The sequence below is a fragment of the Ammodytes marinus genome (assembly GCF_949987685.1).
Source record: "Ammodytes marinus genome assembly, chromosome: 1".
In the NCBI taxonomy this organism is placed as follows: domain Eukaryota; kingdom Metazoa; phylum Chordata; class Actinopteri; order Uranoscopiformes; family Ammodytidae; genus Ammodytes; species Ammodytes marinus.
In genome coordinates this window covers 1802653-1824367 of record NC_137230.1, presented here as the reverse complement: position 1 = coordinate 1824367, position 21715 = coordinate 1802653, and the positions used below count along the sequence as shown (strand labels likewise).

The following is a 21715-nucleotide window of genomic DNA, read 5'->3' as shown; positions in this document are numbered from 1 at the left end:
TTTACATGCAAAATACCTATTTTGGTGAAAAAAACATGCTTACCACAGCACCACAAGGTCCTCTCTTTCATTTCATTTGTACAGAAGGTCTGGAACTGCTGTAATTGGCAAACGTTCACTCAATTGGGGCGGGTGTCTGTTGAAGTTTAAAACTATTGGATCTGCCCAGTGCCACTCTTGATTAACCAACCAATCGCATAACGTTTGGTCGTCACGTGTGTCATGAGCCGGCTTCTGACGGTGCGTTCCAGTTGTACTGGAAACTCGGAAATTTCCGACTTCACTACATATTGTAGTCTATGGATCTACCGGAAACCTGGCAACGGTAACTTGCTAGAGCCTAACGTTTAGTTATTTGGATGAGAAAGGTTGTCGGCGTCCATACTTTCGCGAGCAGATGCACTGGAACACAGACAGGTCGGAACTCGGAACTACCAAGTCGGAAATCTCCTTCTTCCGAGTGTAAAGGAACACAGCATTCAACTGAAACTGGAGCGCGACTTCGACGTCATCGTTCTCAGCCACTCGTTTTGTTCGCTGATTGGACCGGCAGAAATCTGCCTGAGCAGAATCACACTAATACGCCCCGTCCCCAGACTGACTACTGAAGGGAAAATGAAATTTGGCCGGAAGTAGGTAGGCGGGTGGAGCCAGGCTAGTTCAATGGCTTATAAAAACAAAAAGCTAATCAGCCAATCACATGGCAGCAATTTTATGCATTTATGCATTTAGACGTGGTCAAGACAATGTACTGAAGTCAAACCGAGCATCAGAATAGGGAAGAAAGTGGGTTTAGGTGACTTTGAACATGGCATGGTTGATGGTGCACGGCAGGATGGATGTTGTTTACGCCAAATTCTGAACCTGCCATCTGAATGTCGCAACTGAAATCGAGACTCATCAGACCAGGCATGATTTTTCAATCTTCTATTGTCCAATATTGGTGATCCTGTGACAATTGTAGCATTATTTTCCGGTTTTTAGCTGACAGGAGTGGCACCCGGTGGGGTCTTCTGTTGCTGTAGCCCATCTGCTTTAAGGTTGGTCGGGTTTTGCGTTCAGAGATGGTATTCTGCATACCCTGGTTGTAACGAGCAGTGGCGATTTTGGTTTGGAAACTCTGGTGGGGCCATGCAGGGAAATAATCTTATAACGCAATCCAGAAATACCACATATTACTACCATCACAACAAACACAAAGTAGCAAGTGACAGAGGGGACCAAAATTGCAGCTGAATAATGCCATCACTCAAACGCGAATCTGACGACATATATTATATCAATAGCACCACCAGTGTTCAACATCTCACAATATCAAAAACTCAATATCAAAACAACAACGTGGCAACAATAAAAACACAACGGCGCACACCCTATAGGCCTACACAGCAATCAATATACAAAGCCACCACTCACAATATACCACTGCCAAAGAGCCATTTCAGCACCAGAGACAGGTGAACAGCTCCCTCGGGGAGCCCACGTGAGGTTGTGCCCCCCACACACACGTATCGCCAGTTACGCATGCAGAAATTCTAATTCAAACAATAATATGTAAATTACATTATAAATTCCACTTAGAATAAAAATAATTACAAATTAGACTCACCAATGACTCCACTCTCGGTGACTTTGCTGTTAAAATCCAAAAGTGAGTTCACTTTAACTTTCAAAAGCATCGCCAGGGCGTTCAGTCTCTACTCTCCCATTGTGTTCTGTGTAAAAGTTTTGATTCTCCCGCCGTAAACCCCGCCTTTCTACAAATCAGCCAATGAGAAGCAGTCTGGGGCCCTAATCTTCTGGCCCCACTGTCGAAACTAAAGTGTGCGCTGCGCACGCGCATGCTCGCGCACCAGCTCCCCAGTCCGCTACACTGCACAGGGCCATCTCGGCTGGGCCCCACCGAGCGGAACAGACGAGACAGAGCAACAAACTATTTCACACACAACTACTACACTACAAAAAGTAAGACAATTGCGTTCATCAAATTAAAACTGCGGACATGTAATTAATTATTAACAATTAATTTAATAACTCAATGCACATTTTTGACCAAAAAAAAAAATAATAAGTTTATAATCCTGCCCTGCACGGCAGCGCCCTATGTTGGGGCCGTGCCCCACCGGCCCCTAATGCAAAGACGCCACTGGTAACGAGTGGTTATTTGAGTTACTGTTGCCTTTGTCTCATCTCAAACCAGTCTGCCCATCCTCCACTGACCTCTGACTTCAACAAGGCATTTTACGTCCACACAAATGCCTCTCACTGGATAATTTTTCTTTTTCGGACCATTCTCTGTAAACCCTAGAGATGGTTTAGAGTGAAAATCCCAGTGGATCAGCAGTTTCTGAAATACTCATACCAGCCCTCCTGGCACCCTCAACATTGCCATGTTCAAAGTCACTTAAAACCCCTTTCTTCCCCATTATGTTGCTTGGTTTCAACCTCAATAAGTTGTCCTGTCCAGGTCTACATGCCAAAATGCATTGAGTTGCTGACATGTGATTGGCTGATAAGTTATATGTGTTAACAAGAAAATGAACCGCTGTACCTAATAAAGTGGCCGGTGAGTGTATATAAAAGCATTTCCCTTTCAGGGAAAAGTGATCGGGATTAATTAGTGAATGAACCAGATCAAAATAGAAAGTCAGTGTGTGAGTGTGACAAGACACAACTTGTATTTGTGAGTGTATGCTATGGTAACTTAATGTCTTGAATGCATGCTATGGTGTTTGCCCTCTAGGTAGCTGACGTGTCATCTGATGGTATCCTGCGTTTGGATCTGGATCTTGAGGATGCCTTTATGCCTAATGGGACCCATCATGCTAGTGTTGATGGCCCTGACAGAGAGACCCCCTCCCCTCTGTCAGTGAGCCAGGAGGAGGCTCACACTGAGCCAGAGGCCAGTCCCCAGAAAAAGTTCTTCAAACCTCCCATGCCCCCGACCAAAGAGGCTAAAAACACTGCAACTCCTGATGATCAGCCTGATACGGATGATGTCCCTGAGAAAAAGGTATTTATAATGCTATAGGACCATTGTCATTAGGGGTGTAACGGTAGGCTACATAAAAATCTGCGTAGCTCTGTTTTGAATTCACTAGCTACGTTTCCTTCTAAATGTGAAGTGTTTGGAAAGTCTGCACTAAAACAAAAGCGAATTAGGTACGTTTCCATCAAGTGGGCTCTCTCCAGCACCAAACAGCACCAAGGAAGAGTGGCATTACGCTCGGCCTGTGCCCACCTGTCAGAACCAAGCTGACAGCTGCGCATTCTTAGCAATTTAGCTTCACATTTCGGGTTAGTTAAGTTATGTACACTAGAAAAAAGACGCACACACAGCGATAGCGTGTACTTAACGTGAACGTTTACTTGAACTTGTGCTACACCCAATACAGTCCGCGTAACAACCCTATAGTTCCTATAGTACACTATAGTTCCTTTACAGAAGAGTTAGAGTTATGACGGGACGAGATCAGTAAATAAGGCAGGTTAAATATTGTCTCACACACCTTATTCTATTAAAGTGGGCTATGAATGGAAACGCCTTCCCTTTTAATTATCAAGAAGGTTATTACACAAAGTATGATGTATGAATATTTGCAAGAGAAAATTGTGTATTGTGTGGAATTGTCCGAAAGAATAATAAATAAATAAATAAATAAATAAATAAATTATGTGATAAGGCATGCATGAAATGTAGGCCTCATAGTTAAAGCAGATATTGACATGTCACTAGCCATGTTATCCATGATCCCTCCGTTGTTAGTCATGGTTGTTAAATGTTCGCTACATCACAACTTATTTGAAAATTGTGTTTTCATCTCACACTTTGCGCATTATCTCTTTTTGGCACAGCCTAGGTCACAAACCACCTCAAGCGGAAGCTAAACTTTTTAAAGCAGGGGATGGAAACCCAGCTACTGTTCGGTTCGGTTGCCGCTTACGAGGAAAAATGCCAAAAAACTGCCTGTTTGTAATAGAGTTAAACAATAACAGTTAAACATTTGTTTGCTGTCAGCGACTCAGCAAATGTTTTGAATGAAATGAAACATACAAATAAAATATTTTTTATATTTTTTAAATATACATTAAAGAATTCTGCTGAAAGTTCTCCAAATGACTCTCAAATAAAAGTGCAAGTATCAAAACAACCCTGTACATTCAGCATATGTAGACAAATTAGAATCGCAGTTCCTCTTTGGAACCACCCGTGGAAGTGCCGGTATTGTGACTGTTAAGTACAATTACGTGTATTGGTAACCCCTAATTGTCATACAATGCAAGATATTTGTGTATATTAAACTATGACTGATGTGTCCTATTTAGGTCCTGAAGCCTCCCATGCCTCCCTCTAAAGAAACCAAGCCCTGTGTTTCACCACTGGAAGAAGCTATAGAGGAGGAGGCCATGTCTGAGAAGATGTCTGATAAGAGTCCTGATGCCCAGAAGAAGACATGTCCTCCACCGACCCCTCCAAACAAACCCAGCTCCAGCAGCAGCTCCATGGGCAGCCCTACAGAGTCCTCTAACCCCCCTACACCTCCACTCAAACACAAGAAAGCCTCCAGTCCTGCTGGGGAGCCAGACCCAGAGCCCCAAGGCAAAACTGATGACAATAATGAGAAGGGAGAAGACAAGAAGAAGGAGGAGGCACCAGGAACAGCAGAGTGGTCCGTTTGTAAAGACGCTCTCCTGATAGTCAGAGATGGTGAACCTGAAAGAGCCTCTGCCGAAGGACAGGGTTGTGAAGAAGAATCTAGAGAGAGCAAAAGCAGTGACAATAACGAGGCACCCAGCACTGAGCTGCCAACGCCCCCAGAGCCACTCAGGAAGTGCCCTAGTCCTCTTCTAACCCCCATGAACAAGCCCCACATGCAACACATAGAGGACCCAACAACCATCATAGAATCTAATGAGGAACAAGACCCTACTGCGTCACTGAAAACAGCTTCTAATACCCCTGCCGGCTTGCCTCATGCAGAAGAGGCCCCACCTAGGAGTGAAGTCCCCTCAGTGTTGGTGTCTTTGAATGAGCCAGTTCCTGACAGCCTGAGCCCATTCATCTGTCACAAGCAGGAGAGGACGGAGGAGAAGTCTGTGGACAGCGGGCAGCACTCTGATGATGACAGCCAAGGCTCTGGGAGTGAAGACACACTGGCTGCTTCCAGCACTGTGTTGAGAGGAAGCCACCCTGGGCTGCACGTGTTGGACGCCAGTGAGGAGCAGATCCACATCTCTGCTTGTTCAAGGCCAACACAAGCTGCGCCCAAGCCTCTGGTTAGACCAAGGCTGTGTCCCGCTCCAACTCCCTCTATCAAACCCTCAACCAAGGCAAGGTCGGCATCCTTTGGAGACCTGCTGTGTGACCCTTCGGCCTGTGTTCGGGTGGGACAGCTTACACACAGGGCTCCTGCTGATGATGTCATGAAGCTTGAAGCTGAAGTGGCTCTGGAGATGGAGAAGACCAGCGAGCTCCTGAACAGAGTGTCCCAGGCCCAGGGTGGAGGTGATGGGCAGTCAGAGGACCTGCTGGCCAAGGCCATGGAGAAGCTGAAGAAGGCAGACTATGTCCTCAGGGAGGTCAACAAACTCAAAACTGCAAAGAACTCAAGCGATAGGAAGAGCTGGTGAATATGAGCCATAGCAGATTGAATTGGAATAGACCATCCGCTGAGCAGAAACCTTAAATAGGCTCACAACCCTGGCAAGCTCCAGTGTCAAAGTGTAAGCAACAATGAAACAGTATATTTGTCTGCTCTTAAAGTAAGCTGCAATTATTAGCATATCTAGCTTACTAGTTTACTACCTGCCTTTCAAGTAGCTTATCATTAACTAACCGGGTTGGTGTGTGAGGTTATAGGTTACAAAAGCACATCCCTATGAACTATTCCCCCAATGTCTGGAGGTCAGAGTTAAGGCTGAAGCTAGCCACTATGTGCTGTTTTTTGTTAGATTTTGAAAGGAGTACACTCCAGCAACCACAGGCAATGTTAAATGAGGTACTGTTCTGTTTGCCAACACATCCCAAAAAAATCAATTCCATTGTAATGTTAAAAGTGAATCATACACATGGATCTAGGGTTAGCCTGTGTAGTAGCCAGCTGATGAAATGCTCCAGAAAGAGAAGGTCTGAAATCAAAATCTACTTGTTCAAAAATGACTTAGAATTTAAATTGTTACATTTGACACAGCTCTCATTGGGCCTCATGTATCAACCTTGCGTAGACCAGAAAAGTGGGTGTACGCACATTTCAACGCAAACCTCGGCATTTATAAATTTGGAGCGTAGGGTACGCTCAAATCCCACGCCAGCTCTCAGCTCGTGTACGCAAGTTTGAAAACAGCTTGGACTCGCAGTGCAGGCTGTGCCGGGTAGCCGATGACTTTGTTGCACTTTTGAGATTTGAGTTTCTCTTTTAATGTGTCATGTATCGCTAAAGCGAGTGATTTATTTCCACCATTAACCGGCACGTTTCGGCTTGTTTTTCCGATCCTGGATCTCGGCAGTAAGGGTCCAGGGTCGCGCTGGTGGAGCAGGACAGTGGGCGCTCTCACAGCTGGTTGGCGGGCCGGCTTGTGCAGCTGAGGGCTGACCTGTCCTGCCAAGCGCATCTGTCAACCCTTTAGAGTAGTGCTATCTGAAAGGGCCAATAGGTACATTCTAATCATTCAAATCTCTGCAGACGTATTTCTTTCATGGAGTAAAAAGCAAGAAGTTAAAGGTTTAATATACCTAACGGACAGTTGGTGCGTCTTTTTCTCCCCCACCACTTATATTATGCCCGCACCTCCAGTTGGTGTTGCATTTCAGAGCAGCAACACACTTTTTTTAGTGGTGATTTTTAAGCCAGGCCACTTTGTCTTCACCTAGGTTATGTAAAGAAATTGCGACATAAAATTGGATTTGCTATTTTATATCATTTGAGCGACAACACTGATGTAAACCTAAAATTCACAATCCTCAGCTGGAGATCGTGTGTCAACAACACCAACGCTGTTGACCGCAGCTGTTATTTCCTTCCTAACTGCTGCCTTCTGGCGTTCTTTGATGCCGCTTTTAATGCTCCGAAATGAAACTTTATTTAATTTTTTCTACTTTCGCTGTTATGCTGTCAATTTCTACTTCAGAGAAGTTCCTCTTATTTGCCGTAATGCGAATATCCATGTCATAAAACCTCTGGGCGAGGCCTCTAAACTGAGAAAATATAGGGGCGTGATATTCAAATTACGATTGTTTTCAGCCGCCGTATTTATCAATAATGGCCTGGCGTACGCTGAGATTGGCGAGATACGACTGTTTGATAAATCCCACACGATACCTGGCGTAGGGAGGTATTTGCGCCAGGATCTGCACCAGTTTCCACGCAAGTTTAATAAATGAGGCCCATTGTACACGGCATGCTGTGTGAAAATGGAAAAGCTGACTGATGTAGCCACATTAGCTACAGGGGGCAGTGTTTAGCCAACGGTCAATTGAAGGACTTTGACAGAATGACAGCACATTGCCATGCAGCACATGCAACTGTTTGCTCATAATTAACTACGTGCAATTATTTCTAATTGTCTATTGTTTGTTACTTGCTATGAAATATAAAATGCCAGACATAAAAAAAAGTAATTACTTGAAAACTAGAATGAGTATTAATAATATAATGCCTGTCAATAGTAATGTCTATACATTGATAGCATGCTATATTACTAAAATGTGTTCATCGAAAACACTTTTTTGTCAAAATCAGTGAATATATCCTGGTATACTCCAGCTGTAATTACTCGCTGTTTAATAGTTAAAGCAGTACGGAACTTTTTCATATGAAAGTCGGTCACATTCAAGCCATCGCCAAAAGAGTTGACACAATGTTAATTAAGCCTATCAGCTCCACAAAACTTTCTCTGTATTTCTTAGTATGGCAGCATTTACAAACTGGTGCAGGAGCTCAGAAAAATCCCAAGAAGGGCCCAAGAAAATGTTTCAGTTGTTGATTCTACTGCTAAGAAAAAACCTGGACGTACAGCAGAAGGTAGCCTATAAGGTAGCCTATAAAAGCTATGCGCCATCACCGAAGGCTTACCTCATGTAGATGTACTGACAGTGTTGTCGTAATTCCTCAGAATTCCTCATGGGGGTGACAGAAGTTATGCACTAGCTTTAACTCTTTTTTGGGGGGGGGGGGGGGGGGGTGTTAATCAAGAGGCTTATATCTCTTATGTCGGAAAGGCTTCTATGGCTGGCAGTTTATATGAGGGAATATTGTAATGGCTTTGTTATGCTATTGCCACCACATCATTTTACTGTTGAGGAAATATGTACCAGCATAGCTCAGGAGTTTTCTAAAATGGATATTTTCAGGCTAATGACGTTCTTTAAGGAAAATGAAGAAGTGCTCCTGCACATAAAATGACTGTAGTTTTGTTCTAAAGGATACTGTGCAAAGCACAGGACAAAGAGCTTGCCCTCTTTGCTCTCACTAACCTCTCATCATTAATGTTCCTGGCAATGTAAATCATCAACTCTGAATAATGTCTCCTCTTTTTTGCGCAATACTTTTTTAAAGTTATGATGGTAGTTTTTAAAACCATTTCAAAATGTTCTAACATTAGATATAATTGTGTACTCTGAATAAATGTGCTATTGCCAAAATAAACAAAGGGAAATGATCTGTTTATGTTTTGTGTCTTTAATGCAGGTGTACCTCCAGACATGATCTCAGTATTAAGACACTCCCCTCTATCATTGTCTGTTTGCCCTGTGGGGCTGCTAGCAGGATCTTCATTTCTTCACATTTTATTTTCCAAACCTCGCTGAAACCCACACAATTTTAGTGCTGAAAAAATACCTAACTGTATTAGCTAACTTACAGAAAACTAACAGCAATTTATCAATACATTGAGTAAACATTGGCTGGTTTAATATTCTCTGTAAGCATTTCCTACTTTACTATGTTTGATATCCTTTGAAATAAAATAGCCTACCTCTGGATTTTGGACAAACTCATCACATCATCACTTTGAAGTCTTTGGGCTTATTGCTGTTCATCACAAATATATATTTATAATGATATGCAGAGTCCTCATCAACGGCTACTCAAAAGGTCAAAACTTGACTATAAAAAACATACATTTTATTTTGAAGTTCCTGACCGGAAGTCACTGCTTGACGGACACTGCCTCGCGCTGTGGACCTGACCAGTCTTCTTCACATGCCGGGGGGTGAAGTAACGTGGGCACAGCCATGGACCATAGATAATAAGCCATGGACGTATAATAATAAGAGACAGCGGCACAATGACAGAGTAACACAGCGCAAAGATGGAGGACGAGCTGGTGTCAGAGGATGATATATGTGAGTAACGTTTGAAAACCAACGAGCTGCCTTAATGCCAGCAGCAGGATGTCCGTGTTGACAAAGGCAAACACCCAGATATACTGTACACGTTATTTAATCTAACATTAGTCCAGGTTTACACTGCGATATCCGTATTTTAAAGGACAGCAGTTAGCATTTATTTATTTGACCTTTAACCCGCAATATTAATATTTTCTTAGCTACAGAAATCCAATGGCAAATCAGCTAGGGAAAATATATCGTCAAGTAACTTTGTGCTTCCACCTTTAAGTGAAGTTGAAAGACGTATTAAAGATGATATTATAGCAAATTGCGTGCATTACAAAAAACGTCGTCGACTCGTCGATAAGTAAAAGATCAAATCAAGATAGGCCTACTATAAATGATCTATTTTAACCTCGTCTCCGTCTGTGTGCCTGTCTCATAGATTGTTGTTGATGGGCATATAAGTGCGCCAGAGGCAGAGCACACCTATCGTCCATTCATCTGGTTTAACAGACTTTGACTATCTTTTCTGACAGTGCTCTGGTCGGAAAAGGAGTTCCATGATGCTGCAAAGAGGAACAACACAGAGAAAATGCATGAGCTGCTCAGAAAGGGAGTGGACCCCAAGGCAAAAAATAAAGTAAGCCTGCTGAAGGACAAACATGTTTATTAACATGTTAAACTCTTAAGAAATAAAAAAGCACTGGTGAAACGTGTAGGGTTTTGTGAAGGTAAGAGAAAGCTTGTAAGTTATGAAATATGAATCAGTTTGAATAGTCTCTCACTACAAAGGCAACCAGAAGAAGTAGAATACATTTGATACAATAAAACAAAATGTGAATAACACAGGAAAAAGGCCTGGTAATGAAGTGAGGATGGTTCATGAACAATGTGGTTTAGATGCAGTGTATGTGTTACAAACTCATGATGGAGAGAATACATTAGCAGAGTCCTCACCAGGCGATGTCTCTGGATGAATATTTGACCTTTTTCACAGCAGATATTTTAACATGTCATTTCAGGTAAAGCAGGTAACAGTTCCAGAGTCCTGGTACTGTGTACATGTACAATGTTAGACATTTCTCATGGACACACAGATAAAGATGGCGCCAAGAACGGCAGCCCACGCCATTATGTGTCTATTAAATAAACTATTTCTTTACTGCTGCACTTTTGTATTTTTCTTTTCATTTCAATGCCAACTGTACTGTAATTGCTGTGCACATGGCAATAAAACTTTTGAATTTACCTGAAATAAGTCCTCTGCTAGAATGAGCCCAAAGGCAGTGGCGGCTCCTGACAATAATCTCAGGGGGGGCAATTGTTTCCATGATGGCTAAAATGACCCATTCAATGGGTAAACCTAAATCAGATAGCTAATATGACTATGTCATATTGCATTTAACAGTTTGTTTTTCCTGTTCATCTGGCATAATCACTATATGGCAACATTAGACAAGCATTGTACTGTATAGTATTTTTGGACATCAAGTTAGTTATTTTCTTGAATAATATTATTTTAGCTCTAAAATGATTGAATTATCCGGCTGTGGCCATCACAGATAACTTGTCATCTACCAGTGTGCTCCTCAGATAGGCTTCCTTTAAAAGTGAAGAGACCTGCTCTACAATTAATCACAATAATCTGATTGACTTAATCTGATAACATTTTATTTTAGGCGCAGCAGTTGTGTTCTGATTAAACAAAAATGGATGCTGGCATAGCATATGTGCAACATTAACAGTGCTAGCCTAATCATCACATTGGTTTGGGTTACTAGTACTACTGTCTACAGCACTTGGTAGGCGGGTTTATGTCGGACGATGACAGCAGCTGTCAGAGTAAACAAACAGTCTATGGATCAGCTGTTGAACGGCGCTGGCTCGTCCATATGCAGATTGATGTTTAATGTTTGTTTTACCTTTTCTGAGAGATGATGCATAGGGGTGACACCCGAAGTTATCCATGCGGTGTCTGTGCTGCCATCAAGATGGATAAAAAGCCATTATACAGTCCATAATCATCATGCAGCGGCAGCAGAACAGAGCGTTAGCGCCTTAGCATCCTGCTAGCCTCGTTATCCGTTCAAACGAGTCCCGTGAAAATCCGCGTTTATACGATCCCCCAATCCATCTTGGTAGATACTTGCTTGATGGTTACATTTTGTCTGGAAAGGACCTAGTCCTTTTAATGACATTATCAAGTAACTTGCCAGCCTAGCCTGAGTTGATATAAAGTTATTGGTGTTGGTCTTGAATCTGACCGCTCTGGGCAGCAGACCGGACATGTGACTGTATCAGTCACTGTTATTGGTTCATTGTTTACTGTACGTATGAGGACAACACGTTGGGGCGAGCATCCCCGGAACCCATACAGTAGAGATTGCATTGCGAGGCTTGTAGTTTGAAAAAAAAAGCTTTTCCATTGAAGTCTATGAGAACGCTCGGGGCGATTTTCAACCAGCCCGAAATCGCCCCAGAGTGATGCCACAGAGCACAGACGCTGATTGTACAATGATATTCAGACTTAGATGCAGGTAAAAACTGTTTTGAAATCATACATTATGATTATAAATATATTATATATATTATATATATATTATACATTCTTATTATCATTATTATATTTTAGTTTTTTGCTGTTAGGTCAAGGAGGGCGGCGCCCTATTGCCCTCCATGGGCGAGCCGCCACTGCCCAAAGGTCAACTTTAACCTGAGGGCCCCCCAGAGGTGTCATTGAAGAGTTGCTGTTAACTCAGAGGCTCATTTTGATACAGTGTCAGTGCGTTTCCATGGGACAACTAGATTGGATTAAGCCATATACCGATTTTGCCACTCGAACGGACCGAGTCTGAGTATACATGGCCTTTAAAATATTCGATAAAAGGCTGGAGCATGGCTGACTCCACTACGCTAGGTGGCGCTGTAGCCCTTTAACAAGTGGTTATAGAGCCACGTCTGGTTCCTTTCCTGCAACAACACTACTATTTATTACCTCGTCTCCTTCCACTTCCTTGTGAAATCTCCTGCAGGGATTCTCGAGCTAGCGCAGAACGAGAACTCTGATATGAGATGCGATCCTGTATACATGCAGGTAGAATGCCGACTATGAACGAGTTATCTAGGTGTTCTTATCCAACGTCAGTTGTCCGTTTATGTGCCGATTTGTGTGTGAAGTAGATCGGATAAAGGTGTTTACATGCATTTTACAAGTCCTGTTGAAGTCTTATTTGTTTATTTGCCCGATTATGAGTCTGCATGTAAACGTGTTTGAATGAGTGTCCTGATGGAGAAGCGCTCACTGTCTCATGTGTCTGTCCTCCAGACTGAGCGTAAAGCCCTGCACTGGGCAGCAGGAGCTGGGGGGGAGCAGGCTCTACGACTCCTACTGGACCATGACACTGACCTGGATGACAGGGATTCTGTATGTATGGATTCATTCCCTAACATTTAAGTAATAATGTCCTAATTACTATACAGTATCTCACAAAAGTGAGTACACCCCTCACATTTCTTCAAGTATTTCATTATATCTTTTCGTTGGACAACACTGAAGAAATGATACTTTGATACCATATAAAGTAGTCAGTGTACAACTTGTATAACAGTGTAAATTTACTGTTCCCTCAAAATAACTCAACACATAACCATTAATGTCTAAACGGCTGGCATAATCATGTTGGAATACTACCCTGCAGCCCAATTTACGAAGGGAGGGGATAAGGTTGCAAAATTTCAGGAATTTTCAAAGTTGGAAACTTTCCATGGGAATTAAGGGGAATTTTGGGAATTAATGGGAATAAACAGGAATTTACTAAATTTAAAGCAAACCAAATGCACTAAATCCTTCTTACTAACAGTTATTTTAAATATAGTTATATGCAAGTTCACTTGGCAAGTTGCACATAGCACACATCCTACTGCAGGGGTACTGTGACCACGCCCCCTACATGCACTGAGCATTCCTCTATCATATGGGAGGCAATTTACTTAATTTATTGAATAAGTTGGGTCAGACAGTACTATTTTACTCAACATTTATCTTTTTGTTCAGTGAAATTATTGATTGTTCATAAAATAATCAAAACTTGATAAAGTTCTACTTACAAATAAATCTTTTCAAATGTAATGTTTTTTTTATTGTATAAGTTTGCATGGATGTCTGCCTATGACAAAACATACTGTTTATATGTTTAGATGAATGTTTGGATATGAAAAATCATTAAAATGACCGCCATTTAGTTAATTCCTATAATTCCCAATTTTTAATATTTCCAAAATTCCAGAGCGAAAGTTCCTGTGGAACCCTAGGAGGGGATCATGCTCTGCTTCAATATGTCACAGTACATGTTGGCATTCAATGAACTATAGCTCCCAAGTGCTGGCAGCACTCATGCAGCCCCAGACCATGACAATCCCACCACCATGCTTAACTGTAGGCAAGACACACTTGTCTTTGTACTCCTCACCTGGTTGCCACCACACAACCTTGACACCATCTGAACCAAATAAGTTTATCTTGGTCTCATCAGACCACATAGATGGTTCCAGCAATGCTGGCAGCACTCATACGTCTATTTTCCAAAGCTAACCTCTGGATATGACGCTGAGCATGTGCATTCAACCTTCGTAAACTGGGCTGCAGGGCAGTATTTCAACATGATAACGACTCCAAACACACCTCCAAGACGACCACTGCCTTGCTAAAGAAGCTGAGGGTAAAGGTTATGTAGCACGTCTCCAGACCTGAACCCTGATGAGCATCTGTGGGTCATCCTCAAACGGGAGGTGGAGCAGGGTAAGGTCTCTAATATCCACCAGCTCCTTGATGTCGTCATGAATGACTGGAAGAAGGTTCCAGTGGCAACCTGTGAAGCTCTGGTGAACTCCATGCCCAAGAGTGCTGGAAACTAATGGTGGCCATTGGCCACACAAAATATTGACACTTTGGGCCAATTTGGACATTTTTACTTAGGGTCGTACTAACTTTTGTTGCCAGCACTTTATACATTAATGGCTATGTGTCGAGTTATTTTGAGGGGACAGTAGATTTAGTTATATAAGCTTTACACTGACTACTTTACATTGTATCAAAGTGTCATTTCTTCAGTGTTGTCCCATGAAAAGATATAATGAAATATTTGAAGAAATGTGAGGGGTGTACTCACTTTTGTGAGATACTGTATATCACTTTACATACTAAGGAATACCCATAGCCAATCCATTCAAATCTTTACATTTGCTGTAAAGCCGACCTAAGCATCAAGGAAACGGTAGATCTTAACTGTCTATGGAAGCATTGATCAGTTCACAGGACATTGTCCCTGTTGTGAACAGCTAAATAGCTCCTGTGTAAATATGAAGGCCATGTGTCTTCAGTGACATGGTGGGTCAGTTCACCCAACTGTCACATGGACACCTGAGGGAATGTCCTGACATTACAGCACAATGCAATGTGTAAAACATCAAAATATTTATAAATAATTGCATGTACTAATCTGAAATGAAAATAAATGTGGTCATTGTTATATATGTGTTATGATTTCTAAGGATTCTCTGCATTGCTGGAACTCCCTATAATAGCCAACAATGGAAAAGAGTTTAATATAACCTTGTGTTTCATGATACATCCTCCTAAAACCACACAAAACATTTATGCAGAAATCCTTTTTTGTGATCCATTACATATTATTGTTTTTCATTTTAGTGTATTTGAGCATATTAGGAATACGTTATACGTCACCTTCACACAATATTCTGTAAGTGTTATCATTAAAACAAATAATGATGTTAAATGAAACAGAGGGATAATACAAGAAAGAGTAGAGCAGTGTGTGACAGCAGTGTCTCTTTACCCCTACTGAGCATGTGTTTAGTAACACAATGAGGTTTTCCCTCTATTTTGATAAAAAGACTTGACATTTGTCCAGACTGGTGGATGCCTAATGCCACTTTCTTTACAGTTGACCCAGTTAATATAACACCCATCTGACCACACAGAAGAGCAAACTCTGAGGCCAGTAGGGAAACTTCAAATGCTACTTTATATAATACATAGAGTTTGACTGTCAGATAAGACTTGTAAATGTGTGTCCACAGTTTGGCATGAACCCTCTGCTTCTGGCATCCTGGTTTGGTCACCTGAAAATCCTGCAGATCCTAGTGTCCTGCGGAGCAAAGCTCAACTGTGAAAACAAAGTAAGAGCTCATTTATTACATCATCACAGGCTCAAACTACTGTCTGATATGTATCTCACAGTGTGTGTGTGTGTGTGTGTGTGTGTGTGTGTGTGTGTGTGTGTGTGTGTGTGTGTGTGTGTGTGTGTGTGTGTGTGTGTGTGTGTGTGTGTGTGTGTGTGTGTGTGTGTGTGTGTGTGTGTGTGTGTGTGTGTTAGGACGGTCTGAGTATGCTGCACTGTGCTGCCCAGCGAGGCCACATCAACGTACTGGAGTTTATCATGGAAGACCTGGAAGACATCTCTCTGGACAGAGTCGACAAGGTGACTCCTTGCTCAATGACCAGCTGTAAGAATCGGGAATTTTAAGAGAATTTTGCAGAATAAATTAGTCTGAATCCTCCCTTTGTTTCTATGTCTTTTACTTAAAGGTGAAGTAAGCGTTTTATTTATGTTAATATAAGTGTTAAATCGCTCTTTATTCATACAGTGATCACTTATGTGCGCGTTTCATAAAGCCGATCTCTCAGTCACTCGCTCTGCATGTAATCGGCAAATAAACTTTCCGGGGATCCCACTACTGATAACCAATCAGAAGAGAGAACGCTACAAACCGGCACCCGTCTCACTGCCGATGCACGTGCAGAGCGACAGATGGGTGAATGTATGCGCCTACAATAGCGTAGCAGGTAAAAATCCTTCCCAATGTCTGTTTTGATAGTTTTTATAATGTTTTATCACACTTATGGAACTGAGATGATGCTAGATAACTCGCTGCTTGAAGACCGCAGTGCATTAATGTGGGGACGAGGGAGGGGACTGCTAACTGCAGTCACTGACAGGAAGTTAGCTAAAAGAATCATTCCGCTTACTGAACCTTTAAAGCTCTTATCTGCCATTTCTAGTGGCTGTAAATGTAGTTGCAGGCACTTCTGCAAAAAACGAACATTATTGACAGTATGAAGTCAGTAGATTGGCAGGTCTTACCTGCTGAATGCTTTCTCTGTGTTCTGACCCAACATAGTGACCAAGACGTTATGAGAAGTGCAGACAGAGAGAGTCTGTATCGCTACAGCCATTGGCACATGCAGTGAGAGAACTCGCCCAGACCTGCCTGCTGCGTTCAATTGCACGTGAAAAATCAGGAACTTCAGATAGGCAGCACTGTGCTTATCATACATTTTGAAAATATGGGACGTAGGGACCATGTCTTATACAAACCATAGACTGTATATGAAACATAAAAACAAAATAAAAAAACTCACAGATGTACTGGAATGCACACAGGTCTGACATCAGTACTACTGAGTCTGAAGCTCCCATGTCCTGAGTAAAAGAACACACCGCTGCAGTGCGATTAATACGACATAGCCCCTCTGATAGTATAACAGGGCAAAGCAGCAAATACAGGCGCTGTTATCAGTTGGTCATATGCTCAATCACCATTGTTTTAACTCACTATTTGATAGATAATAAACTAGATGTTAATGCGACAGATTAAATCTTTAAACAAACTGTTGTGCTGTTGGTTATCAGAATATAGGGTGAATGGATCTGGAACCCTGAGCTATTGTTTGATCCCTGTGTGACTACAGTTGATTTGAATCAGTTCCTGTGTGTAACTTGCTGATATCTGTTTGACCAGTCAGGGAAAACAGCCTTTCACCTGGCTTCTGAACACGGACAGTATGAAGTGGTGGACTTTCTGATTGGAATGGGCTGCACACATGCTTTGAAGGACAAGGTAGTCACACACACACACACACACACACATACACACACACACAAACACACTCACTCACTCACTCACTCACTCACTCACAAGCCACCAAGTGCCAACTGGGATCTGCAAGTACTACACCCAGTGGTTGACACTAACGGTTGCCCGCTTGCCCGGGGCAACTGAAAATAATGTTTGGGCAAGTTGAGATTGCTTCTTGGTTGCCCGGACGGGCAAGTGGATTTTAGAGGGTTTGTCTGTAGTCTAGGCTATGTATTCATGTGTTTTACAGTCTGCAAAACATTTTTTTTCCCGCTAACTAACACAAAATAGATCGGCTATATTCGCAATTGAGCAGCTGCGCGCGGCAGCCAGCAGCATCACGGTCGCTCTTTCGCACTCGATCTCTCTATCTCTCTCTCTCTCACACACACACACACACACTACACACACAGCCTGTGTGCGCGCAGTTTCGCTGTCTACGTTCCGAAGGCCGGCTCTATCCTACGGACCTGGTTCCGCTATATTCAAAACCCAGAAATCAATAACGTTTGAGCTTATCGACAGTAGGCTAGGTCACATTATATCATTTTAAATATCGAGTCGGGTCATCTTCATCTAATTAGGCCTACTTCAGCGTATTATTCCATCACTGGACCGCATCACGGACTGTAAAAGTGTTTTACCTTCGACTGTCTTGAAGAAACTCCTTCCACCCGCTCCGTCTCCAAAAAAAAAAAAAAACTTGTCTGCTGAGCCGCTGCCGCTGCAGACGGGCTCCGCACCGTCTCATCATTCATTCAATGCAGCGGTGATCAACAAACGAGAGACTGTAGCAAGTCCCGCAGTTAAAAAATCTGATAGTTTTTAAATCCATATTAAAATCTGCAGGATAAGACCTAGTTAGCTAAAAAAAATCGCAAACGGTTCAAATGTGATGTGTTCAGGTCGGCTCAGTAAAATGATTATTAGGCACAGGTCAATAAAATGACATCATGATGTGTTCAAATGTAACATCAAGAAAATAAGAAATTTTAGTTTTTCGCGGGAAGCTTGAATAATAGCCTACAGTTTGGGTAAAAAAATTGTTTTCCCAGCAATATAAACTAAATAGTAGGCCTAAATATGGAATTATGACCTGCTTAAAGTCCTATCCTGAGCTCTGCTCATCTTATAAGCAATTAAAGCAATAATACCAGTTCTCTTTAAACAAAATAATAGAAAGGTATCGATAAAGATTTGGATTGTGGAGTCTTTATAATGGTATCAATATGAATAGAAATGAATGATCCCCCTCCTTACTTACAGTGTAACTGGGCAATAGCTTTAACATGGTGGACTTTAATCATGTTATGGCACACGATCACTTTTTGGCAATGTGACCGTTTTAAATAAGTAAAATTGTTCTGTGGAAGCTAACATTCAGCTTGACTCTGAGCTAGACTGAGTTTTCTGAGCCCCTGGGCAAGGTGCACGGCAAAAAGAGGCCCTTTCACGATGCTGCAGCAGGACCAAGCGCTTGGTGTAGTGTGTGATGTCATGATATATAGGCTTATATGAATTGTTGTTCGTTTTATGTGGTCAGGATGAGACTAGTAAGCAGTGTTTGCATTTAAGAGATAAGAGATCGCTAAAATGTATAATTCAATTAGCCTATACTGTATATATCATTGTTTAACAGTTTTTTTTGGGCAAGTGAACACAACATTCGGGCAAGTAAAACATTACCTGTACTTGCCCTATGGGCAAGTGCATTTGAAACCTTAGTGTCAACCCCTGTACACCTACCCCACCCTGCCATCTACGTGGGAGACTTCAACAGCCATCACCCAGCAGTGGATCCTGATGGGGAGGCACTTTCAGACTGGGCGTCAAGAAATGATCTCGCTCTCATACATGACCCAAAACAAAGAGGAACATTCCACTTTGCCAGGTGGAAGAAGGACTACTCTCCTGACCTGTGCTGGGTCAGCTCTTTGAATGGAACCCATTTCCCTGCACAGATCCTCATTCTGGAAAACTTCCCACACAGTCAACACCGCCCCTCACTCATACACATCGGCCTACACCTCCCAGTCATAAACAGCCCAAGAAAGATGCGCTGGAATTTCCGCAAAGCTAACTGGAAGAAATACAGCGAAACCCTAGACCAGAGTGCTGTTACCATCCCACTCCACACCATCACTGTAGATCGGGGGTCACTAACAGGCGGACCGCGGTCCGGGTCCGGACCCAGACGCCGTCCTATACGGACCCGGACCTGTAGTCAATCAATTATTTAAGTATTTAAAATTTTGACGGGGCGCTTCTATTTTGACCGGCGCAGCTTTTCTAGACTTTACGGTACTGGTTTAGCGAATCAGGAAATGCTTTCGAGTTAAGCCATCCCGCCTCCTGCTACTCAGGCAGCCAATCGAATCTGTGCATTCCCGGCTCAGGCTGGCTCACAGACAGAGACAGTGAGCTATCATGCGAGAGGTGACAGAGAGAAGTGCAAGAATTACGAGAATTTCAGCGAAATAAATCAGATTAGAGTGAGAAAGACAGCGGGAGGAGAGTGAGAGACAGCTTTCTCTCTCGCTCGCCCGCTCGCTCACCGGCTCCGTGTGTCGCGAGCGAGTTAACGAGCGATCAACAGCTGAGTTTTTTCCTATTATTTACTATCTATGGTTTTTTCCCCTTTTGTAAGACTGGTGAAAACCGATCAAGGTGCAATCATGTGGACTCTCTATTACCCTGATGTAGACCTATGTGTGAATGACACAGACATAAGATTGACATAATCACCAATCGCCAGCAGCACTGCATCACTGCCCACAACAGCAACAGGAAAAACATTATTTTTAAATTTTTTTTGTATGTAGTTTCAACTATCTACATTTTAAGTTTTACATATTCTTAGTAATGGCAGAATTTATAAATACAGGTTAATTTTTTAGCAAGATATTTGGCAGTAGCCCCCACTAACATTAGCAAAAGCTAGTGGTCATCCGTCCCTCAGTCCAGTTATCTGGCTGCTAGCAAGTTATGTTGTTTTGTTAATTTTTCTATTCATCTTAACTATATTAAATGTTGACCTTTTCTTTTATTATTTTCCCCAGAATGCACCAGAATGCTCCGATTACATTCTAAAAACACAAAAAAAAATTACTGGGGGGGAAACCCCCAGACCCCCCTACAGGGGTTTAGTTTCTGACATGTCACTTTTTCAGAGCTTTTCAAAATTGCAAAATAAAAATCCAGTATTAGACAAAGTGGGAGATTACTATGTTAAACATACATAGTAGGTATAGTGAAGTTTAGAAATTATACATTGAAAATATTTCTCAAAATTATTTAATTTTTCAAAAATGAATTATATATTTTATCTTTATTTTAAGATTATTATTATATTTATTTTCACCATTTTATTTTTAAATGCAGCCCTTCTCTATGAAGAGATTAGTTTCAGTTGAGTCACTTAAATACATATATCTTCAGTATTGTATATCTATAATTATTTAAAAGTGAGAATAAATATTGTTGAAATGTTTTTGAATTGTTCTTTCTATATTGATCTGACAGTCAGTTGTTAATTACATGCAGACGTTGATACAACTACTAGGCTACTTCACTATCACACTGAATCATAACGCAAGTTAGACATTATGATGTTCCGGACCTTTGCTTGAGGACATTTTCTCTAACTGGACCTATTTGAATTTTAGTTGAATACCCCTGCTGTAGATGAAGCATACAACCGTTTCTGCATCTATAAAGCCGCCCACACAGCGATACCAAGAGGCTATCGCCCCGTCTACATCCCATGCCTGGATGGAGAAAGCGCTGCCCTCCTACAAACATACAAAACATCAGGGGACCCTGAGATAGCAGAACATCTCATTGAATCACTATCTGCAGCTCGGCAAAGGAAATGGGAGGAGACGGTAGCAGAGCTAAACTTCACCCACTCTAGCAGACAATGCTGGAGCCTCATCCGCCGCCTAGGAGCCGCACAGAAACCCCCAGCCCAAAGCCGACCCTCTGTCACACCAAACCAGGTTGCATCCCACCTACTCAATGTTGCAAAAGCAGCCCAAGACAAGTCCACCAGAAGAGCTGTCGCAACAGAGCTAAGGACACTCCGACGAACAACTGGAAAGGAAAGAAACTCTGAGCCCTTTGAAGTGGCTGAATTGGAGAAGGTCCTGCAGGGCCTGAAATATGGAAAGGCAGCAGGCTATAATAACATCTCTCCAGAATCCATGAAACACATCGGCCCCCGAGCTATAACCTGGCTGACCCAGCTCTACACCAGGGTCATACAGACAAACTCCATCCCAAAGATATGGCAGACAGCAAAAGTCATTGCTATACCAAAACCTGGCAAAGACCAAAAACTACCAGCAAGCTACCGGCCAATCTCTCTACTATGCGTTCCACTCAAAATCCTAGAACGACTTATACTACAACGTATATCTCCAGGAGTAGAAGAGATTCAGGCAGGCT

At 42.2% G+C, this 21715-nt stretch overlaps 2 protein-coding genes across 4 annotated transcripts in view; both read left to right on the top strand.

The window, feature by feature from the left end:
- plekho2 (pleckstrin homology domain containing, family O member 2) overlaps nucleotides 1-8148 on the top strand; it is a 33342-nt gene extending 25194 nt beyond the window's left edge. Inside the window, exons 6-7 of the mRNA XM_080034524.1 lie at nucleotides 2744-3013; nucleotides 4327-8148. Coding sequence (XP_079890650.1) covers nucleotides 2744-3013; nucleotides 4327-5631 — 1575 coding nt within the window. The 3' untranslated portion in view covers nucleotides 5632-8148. The remainder of the gene's footprint in view (nucleotides 1-2743; nucleotides 3014-4326) is intronic.
- Nucleotides 8149-9202: 1054 nt separating this feature from the next.
- ankdd1a (ankyrin repeat and death domain containing 1A) overlaps nucleotides 9203-21715 on the top strand; it is a 41705-nt gene continuing 29192 nt past the window's right edge. For all 3 annotated transcript variants that reach the window (XM_080024721.1, XM_080024720.1, XM_080024719.1), the window contains exons 1-6: nucleotides 9203-9343; nucleotides 9868-9971; nucleotides 12657-12755; nucleotides 15431-15529; nucleotides 15727-15831; nucleotides 17153-17251. In XM_080024721.1, the coding sequence (XP_079880847.1) occupies nucleotides 9310-9343; nucleotides 9868-9971; nucleotides 12657-12755; nucleotides 15431-15529; nucleotides 15727-15831; nucleotides 17153-17251 (540 nt within the window). In that variant the 5' untranslated portion in view covers nucleotides 9203-9309. The remainder of the gene's footprint in view (nucleotides 9344-9867; nucleotides 9972-12656; nucleotides 12756-15430; nucleotides 15530-15726; nucleotides 15832-17152; nucleotides 17252-21715) is intronic.